Below are 15,293 nucleotides of genomic sequence, written 5' to 3' on the forward strand. Positions count from 1 at the left end.
GGTACATAGTGCTGTAATGTCAGGGTGTGTATACTTGTGTTGTCAGGTACATAGTGCTGTGCTGTCAGGGTGTGTATACTTGTGTTTTCAGGTACATAGTGCTGTAATGTCAGGGTGTGTATACTTGTGTTGTCAGGTACATAGTGCTGTAATATCAGGCTGTGTATACTTGTGTTTTCAGGTACATAGTACTGTAATGTCAGGGTGTGTATACTTGTGTTGTCAGGTACATAGTGCTGTGCTGTCAGGGTGTGTATACTTGTGTTGTCAGGTACATGTGTTGTCAGGTACATAGTGTTGTGCTGTCAGGGTGTGTATTCTTGTGTTGTCAGGTACATAGTGCTGTAATGTCAGGCTGTGTATACTTGTGTTGTCAGGTACATAGTGCTGTGCTGTCAGGCTGTGTATACTTGTGTTGTCAGGTACATAGTGCTGTAATATCAGGCTGTGTATACTTGTGTTTTCAGGTACATAGTACTGTAATGTCAGGATGTGTATACTTGTGTTGTCAGGGTATGAATACTTGTGTTGTTGGGTACAACAGATTACCTCATAGCTGTGGTTCAGGAAACTGGTCTTAGTATTGTCGCTGAATTTGACAAATTTCATGGATTTGTCCAGACTGTGTGGAAATAAATGTTATGCACAGAATCAGTTTGTGTACACTAAACTACTACACATGCTTAATATATAGCACTTGTGCTGGCAATGCATGATTTAAACTAAACATGCATCATTTAGACATGCAGACAAACTGTACACGCCTCATATAGACGTGCAGATAAGCCATACACACGTTATATAGACAGCACTAATCACGTACAGACAAACCGTACACACGTTATATAGACAGCACTAATCACGTACAGACAAACCGTACACACGTTATATAGACAGCACTAATCACATACAGACAAACCGTACACACGTTATATAGACAGCACTAATCCCTTACAGACAAACCGTACACAAGTAATATAGACAGCACAAATCTTGTACAGACAAACCGTACATGTGTCATATAGACAGCACTAATCACGTACAGACAAACCGTACACACTTTATATAGACAGCACTAATCACATACAGACAAACCGTACATGTGTCATATAGACAGCACTAATCACATACAGACAAACCGTACACACCTTATATAGAACGCACTAATCACAGACAAACCGTACATGTGTCATATAGACAGCACTAATCACGTACAGACAAACCGTACACACGTTATATAGACGGCACTAATCACGTACAGGCAAACCGTACACGCGTTATATAGACGGCACTAATCAGGTACAGACAAACCGTACATGCGTTGTATCGACAGCACTAATCAGGTACAGACAAACCGTACACGCGTTATATAGACAGCACTAATCAGGTACAGACAAACCGTACACACGTTATATAGTTGGCACTAATCACGTACAGACAAACCGTACACGCGTTATATAGACGGCACTAATCAGGTACAGACAAACCGTACATGCGTTGTATCGACAGCACTAATCAGGTACAGACAAACCGTACACGCGTTGTATAGACAGCACTAATCAGGTACAGACAAACCGTACACGCGTTATATAGACAGCACTAATCAGGTACAGACAAACCGTACACGCGTTATATAGACAGCACTAATCAGGTACAGACCAACCGTACACACGTTATATAGACAGCACTAATCGGGTTTAGACAAACCTTACACAATGCATTATTTAAACTAGACATGCAGACAAACTGTACACGCCTCATATAGACGTGCAGATAAGCCATACACACGTTATATAGACAGCTCTAATCACGTACAGACAAACTGTACACACGTTATATAGACAGCACTAATCACGTACAGACAAACCGTACACACGTTATATAGACAGCAGTAATCACGTACAGACAAACCGTGCACACGTTATATAGACAGCACTAATCACGTACAGACAAACCGTACATGTGTCATATAGACAGCACTAATCACATACAGACAAACCATACACACGTTATATAGACAGCACTAATCACGTACAGACAAACCATACACACGTTATATAGACAGCACCAATCACATACAGACAAACTGTACACACGTTATATAGACAGCACTAATCACGTACAGACAAACCGTACATGTGTCATATAGACAGCACTAATCACGTACAGACAAACCGTACACACGTTATATAGACAGCACTAATCACGTACAGACAAACCGTACATGTGTCATATAGACAGCACTAATCACATACAGACAAACCATACACACGTTATATAGACAGCACTAATCACGTACAGACAAACCATACACACGTTATATAGACAGCACCAATCACATACAGACAAACTGTACACACGTTTTATAGACAGCACTAATCACGTACAGACAAACCGTACATGTGTCATATAGACAGCACTAATCACGTACAGACAAACCGTACACACGTTATATAGACAGCACTAATCACGTACAGACAAACCGTACATGTGTCATATAGACAGCACTAATCACATACAGACAAACCATACACACGTTATATAGACGGCACTAATCACGTACAGACAAACCGTACATGTGTCATATAGACAGCACTAATCACATACAGACAAACCATACACACGTTATATAGACAGCACTAATCGCGTACAGACAAACCATACACACGTTATATAGACAGCACCAATCACATACAAACTGTACACACGTTATATAGACAGCACTAATCACGTACAGACAAACCGTACATGTGTCATATAGACAGCACTATTCACGTACAGACAAACCATACACACGTTATATAGACAGCACTAATCGCGTACAGACAAACTGTACACACGTTATATAGACAGCACCAATCACATACAAACTGTACACACGTTATATAGACAGCACTAATCACATACAAACTGTACACACGTTATATAGACAGCACCAATCACATACAAACTGTACACACGTTATATAGACAGCACTAATCACGTACAGACAAACCGTACATGTGTCATATAGACAGCACTATTCACGTACAGACAACCCGTACACACGTTATATAGACAGCACTAATCACGTACAGACAAACCGTACACACGTTATATAGACAGCACTAATCACGTACAGACAAACCGTACACACGTTATATAGACAGCACTAATCACATACAGACAAACCATACACACGTTATATAGACAGCACTAATCACGTACAGACAAACCATACACACGTTATATAGACAGCACCAATCACATACAGACAAACTGTACACACGTTATATAGACAGCACTAATCACGTACAGACAAACCGTACATGTGTCATATAGACAGCACTAATCACGTACAGACAAACCGTACACACGTTATATAGACAGCACTAATCACGTACAGACAAACCGTACATGTGTCATATAGACAGCACTAATCACATACAGACAAACCATACACACGTTATATAGACGGCACTAATCACGTACAGACAAACCGTACATGTGTCATATAGACAGCACTAATCACATACAGACAAACCATACACACGTTATATAGACAGCACTAATCGCGTACAGACAAACCATACACACGTTATATAGACAGCACCAATCACATACAAACTGTACACACGTTATATAGACAGCACTAATCACGTACAGACAAACCGTACATGTGTCATATAGACAGCACTATTCACGTACAGACAAACCGTACACACGTTATATAGACAGCACTAATCACGTACAGACAAACCGTACACACGTTATATAGACAGCACTAATCACGTACAGACAAACCGTACACACGTTATATAGACAGCACTAATCACATACAGACAAACCGTACACACGTTATATAGACAGCACCAATCACATACAGACAAACTGTACACACGTTATATAGACAGCACTAATCACGTACAGACAAACCGTACACACGTTATATAGACAGCACTAATCACATACAGACAAACCGTACACGCGTTAGATAGACAGCACTAATCCCTTACAGACAAACCGTACACAAGTAATATAGAAAGCACAAATCTTGTACAGACAAACCGTACATGTGTCATATAGACAGCACTAATCACGTACAGACAAACCGTACACACTTTATATAGACAGCACTAATCACATACAGACAAACCGTACATGTGTCATATAGACAGCACTAGTCACATACAGACAAACCGTACACACCTTATATAGAACGCACTAATCACAGACAAACCGTACATGTGTCATATAGACAGCACTAATCACGTACAGACAAACCGTACACACGTTATATAGACGGCACTAATCACGTACAGGCAAACCGTACACGCGTTATATAGACGGCACTAATCAGGTACAGACAAACCGTACATGCGTTGTATCGACAGCACTAATCAGGTACAGACAAACCGTACACGCGTTATATAGACAGCACTAATCAGGTACAGACAAACCGTACACACGTTATATAGATGGCACTAATCACGTACAGACAAACCGTACACGCGTTATATAGACGGCACTAATCAGGTACAGACAAACCGTACATGCGTTGTATCGACAGCACTAATCAGGTACAGACAAACCGTACACGCGTTGTATAGACAGCACTAATCAGGTACAGACAAACCGTACACGCGTTATATAGACAGCACTAATCAGGTACAGACAAACCGTACACGCGTTATATAGACAGCACTAATCAGGTACAGACCAACCGTACACACGTTATATAGACAGCAGTAATCGGGTTTAGACAAACCTTACACAATGCATTATTTAAACTAGACATGCAGACAAACTGTACACGCCTCATATAGACGTGCAGATAAGCCATACACACGTTATATAGACAGCTCTAATCACGTACAGACAAACTGTACACACGTTATATAGACAGCACTAATCACGTACAGACAAACCGTACACACGTTATATAGACAGCAGTAATCACGTACAGACAAACCGTACACACGTTATATAGACAGCACTAATCACGTACAGACAAACCGTACATGTGTCATATAGACAGCACTAATCACATACAGACAAACCATACACACGTTATATAGACAGCACTAATCACGTACAGACAAACCATACACACGTTATATAGACAGCACCAATCACATACAGACAAACTGTACACACGTTATATAGACAGCACTAATCACGTACAGACAAACCGTACATGTGTCATATAGACAGCACTAATCACGTACAGACAAACCGTACACACGTTATATAGACAGCATGTTACGGTACCAACTGTGTACCAAGGGTTAACCCCAGATGAACAATGTCCTGCATAGACAATCAGCAATTCACAACCCAGCCAGTTTCAGGTTTAAACAGAATATCTGCTTTATTTGAAGGCAGCACACAGATTTATACACCCTGGCTTCAGGTTACAAAGGGCATTGGTTTAACAGTAAGGCAAACATATGAACAATGCATCAAACAATTGTCTATTCACAGGTAAAACAGATTAACATATTAAGTTAATTAACTAGGGAAGAACGTTTACTCAGACAATCTGATGTTGGGCAGTCTAGTTAACATAATCACACAATGACACAATCAGTTTACCCAGACAGACTCCTGAGACACAATCAGATCTTAAACATACATAGAATACATCTTATTACAGAATATAGGAACAGTTCTTATTAGCTATAAAGTCTTTTATGCCCACTTTGCTTATAGAGTCACAATTGCTCCCACAAGGGGCACTCACACCCTGTACCCATCCTGTATTTATGGATACAGGGTGACATAGACATAAGACAGAGGTATGAAAGTACATGGGGTGTCCAGCATATTTCCATGCAGTCTCTGGGTATCCTTAAGCCCATGTACCTCCAGCCCAAAGAATGTTCCATAACAGGCCCTCCAATGTACAGTGGCGAGATTGGTTTTGTCACATCTCTCCCCTTTTTCCAAACAGACTAACAGGGTATCTGACCTCCTGCCGGTCAGTGCCCTGGTTAGTCCAGCAACCCACCCATAAAACACAATTAGTAGTACAGCCCACCCACAATAAATGGTTACTACACCTGAGTACGGGGAAAACTTGTCCATGTCCAGGTGCCTCACCACAGCTGTGTGGGGGACTGGTACGCTGAATTGGTGGGTTGCGAGGTGGGCAGAGACCAGCTGTACTCTGCCCGGGTGCCAGCACTACCATGGAAGTAGCCTGGTGGGAGCCTGGTTGCTGGAGGGGAAGACCGACTGTCTCCCCTTCGGATACATAGCTGTGCTGCTGGAGGGGGAGACCAATCGTCTCCCCTTTGGCTAAACAGCCGTGTTGCTGGGGGACAGGACCATCAAACTCCTCTCCCTCTGGTTTGTCATGCTCGGCTGTCCAGGGTATATACTGTGGCATATACCACCAGAGCGCCTGGTAGGCATGTCAGTTTGCTGGGACAATCCATCTGTATTCCCGTTATGAGAGAGAATTCCTGTCCATACAAACAAGGGTTCAAATTCCTCAGTGCCCAGACCAGGGCCAAACAGTCCTTCAAAATCCCATCAGCTTCTTTACGAGTTTTCTGTACCTGCTCTTTATAGGTATCCACAATCCCTTCATACTGACATAGGGTGCCCTTGAGTTGCTGCACCTCACTATGAGCCAGCGTCAGCTTCTCCTCCAGTGTCACTAAGTTTGTCTTTAATGTTTCATGTTCCACTCTCAAGCTGGTGTTTTCTGCAGTTTGTCGGTGCAGCTTGTCTAGCAGAGATTCCTGTTCTAAACGTGCTTTTTCCTCTGCGCTCCTCTTCTCCTTCATCAGCGCATTGTAACGGGACCTCCACATATCAATAGCGGATAGAGATTTACTGAGCTCAGCGTCCTGGGGCTTAGCAGCAGGTGGGTCAGTCTCTGCTGCACGGATCTGGGCACGGGTAGTCACAGAGTTAACATCAGCGGGACCCATAGGAGCGTAGGCAGAAACAAGGGGGGCCAAGTCATTTCCAAGAAGAACATCAGCAGGTAAGTCCTTCTTGACCCCCACATTCACAGGTCTAGCGCCCACTCCCCAATCCAAATGTACCCTGGCAACAGGTAGGCTGAACACATCGCCCCCTGCTACCCTCACAGCCACAGTGTCTCCAGTGTACTGTTTCTCAGACACCAAGTTCTTTTGAAGCAAGGTCATGGTAGCACCAGTATCCCGTAGACCACTGACCTTCTTCCCATTCCCTTTAACCAGTTGCCGGTTATTCCGGTGGGCAGCTTGCACAAGGTCTGCCTCATGTAGGATGCTCCAGCATTCTTGCGCCTCTACATAGCGGGCCGCAGGCTGAGGATTACGTGGGATTCCGCCGGCGGGTCTTCTCCAGGACTGCGCTTGGTTCGCTGCGTTTAGGGGACACTCTGGTCTTTTGTGCCCTAGTTGCTTACATCTAAAGCACCGAATAGGTTGTGAGTAGCCCCGCGAATTGAACAGGGCTCTCTGAGGGTAGTTCGTGGCCGGAGGCCGTGTGGTATAGCGGTGCGCCGGGGTTTGGTAACTGGCAGCTGCTGGGGTGACTGGGGGTCTGTACTCCACTCTAGCAGGGGGCTTAGTGGTAGCAATGTCCAGTTTGCGGGCATCCGTATACTCATCTGCCAAGCGAGCCGCTTCCTGCAGGGTGGAGGGTTTACGGTCCCGAACCCACTCTCGAACTCCTGCGGGTAATTTGTCGAAGCAATGTTCCAACAGGAATAGCTGCAGCACCTCTTCCCCAGATATGGCTTGGCACCCCGCTATCCAGTGAGCTGCTGTGCGGTGCACCTTACATGCCCACTCAAGGTAGGAATCTCCAGCTAATTTAACAGTGTCTCTGAACCGTCTCCGGTATGCCTCCGGTGTAACCGCATACCTGGAGAGCAGAGCCTCTTTTACAGTATTATAATCCCTGACTTCCTCATCTGGAATGGCCCGAAAAGCCTCTCTGGCCCGGCCGGATAATTTTCCAGATAATATCGTGACCCAGTCCTCTGCGGGTACCTTGTGTAGTGCACATTGCCTCTCAAAATCCGCAAGGTACCCATCAATCTCTCCTTCTGTTTCCAGGAAGTTTTCAAAAGCTGCAAAATTTACTTTTCTCTTTTCCATCTTAGTCAGTATTGTAATAATCCCCCTCTTCCTGAGGTTACTGGCTTGTGTAGTTGCTCTTCTGGGCGATAAGGTTCATTCCGTCGCTGCCACCAATGTTACGGTACCAACTGTGTACCAAGGGTTAACCCCAGATGAACAATGTCCTGCATAGACAATCAGCAATTCACAACCCAGCCAGTTTCAGGTTTAAACAGAATATCTGCTTTATTTGAAGGCAGCACACAGATTTATACACCCTGGCTTCAGGTTACAAAGGGCATTGGTTTAACAGTAAGGCAAACATATGAACAATGCATCAAACAATTGTCTATTCACAGGTAAAACAGATTAACATATTAAGTTAATTAACTAGGGAAGAACGTTTACTCAGACAATCTGATGTTGGGCAGTCTAGTTAACATAATCACACAATGACACAATCAGTTTACCCAGACAGACTCCTGAGACACAATCAGATCTTAAACATACATAGAATACATCTTATTACAGAATATAGGAACAGTTCTTATTAGCTATAAAGTCTTTTATGCCCACTTTGCTTATAGAGTCACAATTGCTCCCACAAGGGGCACTCACACCCTGTACCCATCCTGTATTTATGGATACAGGGTGACATAGACATAAGACAGAGGTATGAAAGTACATGGGGTGTCCAGCATATTTCCATGCAGTCTCTGGGTATCCTTAAGCCCATGTACCTCCAGCCCAAAGAATGTTCCATAACAGGCCCTCCAATGTACAGTGGCGAGATTGGTTTTGTCACACAGCACTAATCACGTACAGACAAACCGTACATGTGTCATATAGACAGCACTAATCACATACAGACAAACCATACACACGTTATATAGACAGCACTAATCACGTACAGACAAACCATACACACGTTATATAGACAGCACCAATCACATACAGACAAACTGTACACACGTTTTATAGACAGCACTAATCACGTACAGACAAACCGTACATGTGTCATATAGACAGCACTAATCACGTACAGACAAACCGTACACACGTTATATAGACAGCACTAATCACGTACAGACAAACCGTACATGTGTCATATAGACAGCACTAATCACATACAGACAAACCGTACACACGTTATATAGACGGCACTAATCACGTACAGACAAACCGTACATGTGTCATATAGACAGCACTAATCACATACAGACAAACCATACACACGTTATATAGACAGCACTAATCGCGTACAGACAAACCATACACACGTTATATAGACAGCACCAATCACATACAAACTGTACACACGTTATATAGACAGCACTAATCACGTACAGACAAACCGTACATGTGTCATATAGACAGCACTATTCACGTACAGACAAACCGTACACACGTTATATAGACAGCACTAATCACGTACAGACAAACCATACACACGTTATATAGACAGCACTAATCGCGTACAGACAAACTGTACACACGTTATATAGACAGCACCAATCACATACAAACTGTACACACGTTATATAGACAGCACTAATCACATACAAACTGTACACACGTTATATAGACAGCACCAATCACATACAAACTGTACACACGTTATATAGACAGCACTAATCACGTACAGACAAACCGTACATGTGTCATATAGACAGCACTATTCACGTACAGACAAACCGTACACACGTTATATAGACAGCACTAATCACGTACAGACAAACCGTACACACGTTATATAGACAGCACTAATCACGTACAGACAAACCGTACACACGTTATATAGACAGCACTAATCACATACAGACAAACCATACACACGTTATATAGACAGCACTAATCACGTACAGACAAACCATACACACGTTATATAGACAGCACCAATCACATACAGACAAACTGTACACACGTTATATAGACAGCACTAATCACGTACAGACAAACCGTACATGTGTCATATAGACAGCACTAATCACGTACAGACAAACCGTACACACGTTATATAGACAGCACTAATCACGTACAGACAAACCGTACATGTGTCATATAGACAGCACTAATCACATACAGACAAACCATACACACGTTATATAGACGGCACTAATCACGTACAGACAAACCGTACATGTGTCATATAGACAGCACTAATCACATACAGACAAACCATACACACGTTATATAGACAGCACTAATCGCGTACAGACAAACCATACACACGTTATATAGACAGCACCAATCACATACAAACTGTACACACGTTATATAGACAGCACTAATCACGTACAGACAAACCGTACATGTGTCATATAGACAGCACTATTCACGTACAGACAAACCGTACACACGTTATATAGACAGCACTAATCACGTACAGACAAACCATACACACGTTATATAGACAGCACCAATCACATACAGACAAACTGTACACACGTTATATAGACAGCACTAATCACGTACAGAAAAACTGGATGTTGCACAGAATGTTATGTTTTTGGTCTGAGGTGAGCAGTTAGTTGATCTTGTGATCATAATCGCTGGACCACACTAAGATTAGCGCACAAATTGGTAGTTCACGGTAAAGAAGAATTACCAAGGAATGTTTAACACAGTTGCGTGCTAACCCGACGCGCATAAGAAGCTGAACTTACAATATTGCTCGCTACAATTTAATTACCCAAAGAAGTCAATGGAGAAAAAAAGTGGAAAAACACCCAACTCACGCGCAAACATGATTGCATATTTTCAAGGGCACTAACACAATATGAAAATATGAATTTCTTTCATATAGGTGGCGAGAGTCCACGATTTATTACATATGGGATATACATTCCCACCAGGAGGTGGCAAAGTTTCCCAAACCTCAAAGCCTATAAATATCCCCCCTCCACCTCACTCATCTCAGTTTAAACTTTGCTTCGAAGTATGATGTGCTTCATTTGATAGGTGCTTCAGTGTATATTGAAGTCTGATTTCTTTTCCCTCAGAGTACTATGTTTGTAAGAGGTAAGTAAGGGGAGTTTGCCTGTGGTTGCCCTGTTTTTACCTCTGTAAAACCTTTTAAATAGGCTACCTGTAAACCGGTCGCAGAGATTCATCTCTTGTCTCCCTTTGCAGTTCAACATACTGATATGTTTCAGCACTGGTTTGGCCTGTCTGCATTTCAGTGGACGAGTGACTGCCACAATTACGGTAAGTATAATTTCTTTTTAAGACACTGCTAGCTATTTTGGGAACTTTTTCAAAGAAGTTTTTTTGCTTTATATCTTTCTATTTTGCAGCCCAGGGACAGTGTTTATTTTCCGCTTGATATATTTATTTGCGCTTTAGCTGATTGATGCAGAGCTTTGTAAATAGTGATGCAGTATTTTTATATTACCACTTCTAAGAGCTATAGGAGAGCAATGTTACTTACGGTCTGTTATGGATCTTTCCCTTGCCGGCTTGTCAAAATTGTAGCTTGTAGCGCCTCTTTTCTAACCTGCCCCGTCGTTGTTGTGCCTTTTTTTTGCGCTTTTTTTTGCTGCTGCTTTTGGCGTCCTTTTTTTGTTTGTGCATAGCTTAGACGCCTCAATTTATTGTAGGAGCTTTGTTTTATTGTAGGGGCTTTGTGTTGCTTTACTTCATATATACTTAAAGCTCTATAAATAATTGTTTTTATAAACTATTTATTTTTGCACAGACTTTTCCAATGCTCAAAGCTCTTTTAAGCAAAGGAATTTTTATCTAAAAATTTGTAATTATTTTTACATTTTTTTTTTCTTTTTTTGGGTCTATGCCATAATGGAACTTTCAGCTTCTGTCCCTGAAATTACCATAGGGCAAGAGTCTGTTGAACACATTTATACCAAAGCTAAGTGTGTGTTTTGTAAAACTTCTGCTTCAGCAAATTTGTGTGACTCATGTATAGTGTTTTTATCACGTCCTTATGATGTACCTATGTTTTCAAATACTCCTTCTGTTCCACATTCACAGATGGCGTACCGCGAGCAATGAAGACTTATTGCTGCTTCAATTCAGAAGGCTCTGACTGAAATTTCGCCTTCAAATAAGCGTAAGAGATCAGCCCATGTTTTACCTTCCTCTAGTAATGTATGTACTAATCACAATAATACTGACTTATCTTCTCATGATGATGATTCCTCTGATACTGAGGCTCCCTCATCTGATACTAACCAGATAAATCTTCTTTTTTGTTTAAAAATTAACATATTCGTTCTCTTTTAAAATAAGTTTTAGTCACTATAGGAATTGAGGTAGTTAAAATTTCTGAGGATATTCCTTGTAACAAGTTAAATTCTTTTTTAAAGTCTAACATTGTTATTCCAAAGATATTTCCTGTTGCTAACACAGTCTCTAATATTATTTTTAAAGAATGGTCTAAACCTGGTACTTCTTCTAACCCTTCTTCTAGGTTTAAAAAAATTGTATCCTTTACATGTTGCTAATTTAGAGCTATGGGAGACTATCCCTAAAATTAGACGTGGCTTTTTCTTCTCTGAAAGAAGTACTATCCTCTAAGGGAATCGTAGTACGTTTAGCCAAATATCCTTTAGATAGGAAGCTTGAATCTTTTTTAAGAATATCTTATTTACATACTGGTTATGTCCTTAGGCCAGCTATACCTATTGCTGATGTAGCCGCTACCTCTACTTTTTGGCTTTCTAATCTTGCTCAGCAATTTTCTTCAGACCCATAATGTTGTAATATTCATCATTTACTACAAGAGGCAAATCTCTTTATTTGCAGTGCAGTATTTTACATTATCAAAATCCATGTTAAAACTATGTCCTTAGCTATTCTTTCAAGAAGAGCTTTATGGCTTAAATCTTGGAATGCTTATATGTAGTGATGTCGCGAACATAAAATTTTCGGTTCGCGAACGGCGAACACAAATTTCCGCAAATGTTCGCGAACTGGCGAACCGCCATAGACTTCAATAGGCAGGTGAATTTTAAAACCCACAGGGACTCTTTCTGGCCACAATAGTGATGGAAAAGTTGTTTCAAGGGGACTAACACCTGGACTGTGGCATGCCGGAGGGGGATCCATGGCAAAACTCCCATGGACAATTACATAGTTGATGCAGAATCTGGTTTTAATCCATAAAGGGAATAAATCGCCTAACATTCCTAAATTGTTTGGAATAACGTGCTTTATTCGATCAGGTAGTGTAAGGGTTACGCCCGCTTCACAGTGACAGACCAAACTCCCTGTTTAACACACCGCAAACAGTCCATTTGCACAACTGCAAACTCCCCATTTGCACAAGGTTGGATACCAAGCTAGCCATGTCCCGTTCCTTGTCCTCACTGATGTCATTAAAGGTCTCTTCCTCCACCCAGCCACGTACAACACCAAGGGTCCCCGAAAGGTGACAACAAGCCCCCTGGGACGCCTGCTGTGTTTGATCTTCCACTTCCTCAAAGCCACCTTCCTCCTGACTCCTCTTCTTCAGACTCCTCTCTCTGCGTTATTATAAGGTGTGTTAAGTAGTACTATTCCTATCAGTTTAATCCCTGTTACGTCCCCTATCAGGGGACGTGTATATGGCATCGATTTTAGGAAAGGAAAATGCTTGGTCGGACCTCCTACTTCAAATTTGGGGCACTGCGCGTGCAATCTAATGTGCCACCAGATAGGAGTGGTGTTAAGTAGTACTATTCTTATCAGTTTAATCCCTTTTACGTCCCCTATCAGGGGACGTGTATATGGCATCGATTTTAGGAAAGGAAAATGCTTGGTCGGACCTCCTACTTCAAATTTGGGGCACTGTGCGTGCAATCTAATGTGTGCCACCAGATAGGAGTGGTGTGTTAAGTAGTACTATTCCTATCAGTTTAATATCTGTTATGTGCTTTTTTTTTTTTGTTTGGTTTTTGAAGCCACAGTGCAGCACCAAAAGCCAGAAAAATTAGGCATGTACACATGCCTGAAAAAGTAGGTATTGTTGCAGCCGCTGCTGTAGCAGCGGCCAGAAAAATTGATGTTTGTTTCCCAGGCAGAAAGTGCCGTAAAACATTGCGGCTTGAACCCTAGTTGGTGGCGGATAAGTCACGCAAGTCATCCGGCATTCAGAGATAAAATACAGCACCGTGTGGACCATTTTTAGCCCAAGGCAGCTAATCTCATCAGGCCTTTTTTACTTGAATGTATCACCCAATGTCAGTCCCTTCGGGATCCATCCCTCATTCATCTTAATAAAGGTGAGGTAATCTAGACTTTTTTGACCTAGGCGACTTCTCTTCTCAGTGACAATACCTCGTGCTGCACTGAAGGTCCTTTCTGACAGGACACTTGAAGCGGGGCAGGCCAGAAGTTCTAGTGCAAATTGGGATAGCTCAGGCCACAGGTCAAGCCTGCACACCCAGTAGTCAAGGGGTTCATCGCTCCTCAGAGTGTCGATATCTGCAGTTAAGGCGAGGTAGTACACTACTGTTACACCAGATATGAGTTGCACTGGTGTGACACTGTGCCCTGGCAGACCCTGAAACGCACACATGTGAAGGAAACTGACTGTTATTATTTCAGTCAAAGTGTTGTTTTTTTAAATGTACACTACGGTTACACCAGATATGAGTTGCACTGGGGTGACACTGTGCCCTGGCAGACCCTGAAACGCACACGTGTGAAGGAAACTGACTGTTATTATTTCAGTCAAAGTGTTGTTTTTTTTAAATCTACACTACTGTTACACCAGATATGAGTGGTGGCACTGGGCAAGTGGGCACAGTATACGCTGTGAGCCTGACACACACGCTGGTAGGCAGGCAACTGCAATTAGATTACACAGGGAAAAAAAAAAAAGCAGACTGATGTTCTAGCCCTAAAAAGGGCTTTTTGGGGTGCTGTCCTTACAGCAGAGATCAGATGAGTCCTTCAGGACTGTAGTGGACATTGAATACACTAGCCTAGCTATCTATTTCCCTATTAAATCAGCAGCAGCTACACTGTCCCTCCTCTCACTAAGAATGCAGCTTCCGAATGAATCTATTTGCCGGCGAACTATTCGGGACATCACTACTTATATGGTTTCTAAAGTGAGATTACTATCTCTTTCTTCTCAGGGTAAGAATCTATTTGGTTCACAATTAGTTATTATTATTATTATTATTATTATTGTTATCAGGTATTTGTAGAGCGCCAACAGATTCCGCAGCGCTTAGAGTCTATCATTTCTTCTATTACTGGAGGTAAGTCAGTTTTTTTGCCTCAAGATTATAGATCTAAAGG

The 15,293-nt window shown here is 42.1% G+C and overlaps 1 protein-coding gene and 1 long non-coding RNA gene across 2 annotated transcripts in view; one reads left to right on the forward strand and one right to left on the reverse strand.

Moving 5' to 3' along the window:
* The window catches only part of ITGAL (integrin subunit alpha L), a 450,284-nt gene that overhangs the window by 74,610 nt on the left and 360,381 nt on the right, over positions 1-15,293 (reverse strand). Inside the window, exon 24 of the mRNA XM_053695200.1 lies at positions 550-622. Coding sequence (XP_053551175.1) covers positions 550-622 — 73 coding nt within the window. The remainder of the gene's footprint in view (positions 1-549; positions 623-15,293) is intronic.
* LOC128642435 (uncharacterized) overlaps positions 11,176-15,293 on the forward strand; it is a 35,850-nt gene continuing 31,732 nt past the window's right edge. The window contains exons 1-2 of the long non-coding RNA XR_008399657.1: positions 11,176-11,252; positions 12,036-12,114. This is a non-coding gene — a long non-coding RNA (uncharacterized LOC128642435). The remainder of the gene's footprint in view (positions 11,253-12,035; positions 12,115-15,293) is intronic.

This window comes from Bombina bombina, chromosome 11, assembly GCF_027579735.1.
Source record: "Bombina bombina isolate aBomBom1 chromosome 11, aBomBom1.pri, whole genome shotgun sequence".
Lineage (NCBI taxonomy): Eukaryota > Metazoa > Chordata > Amphibia > Anura > Bombinatoridae > Bombina > Bombina bombina.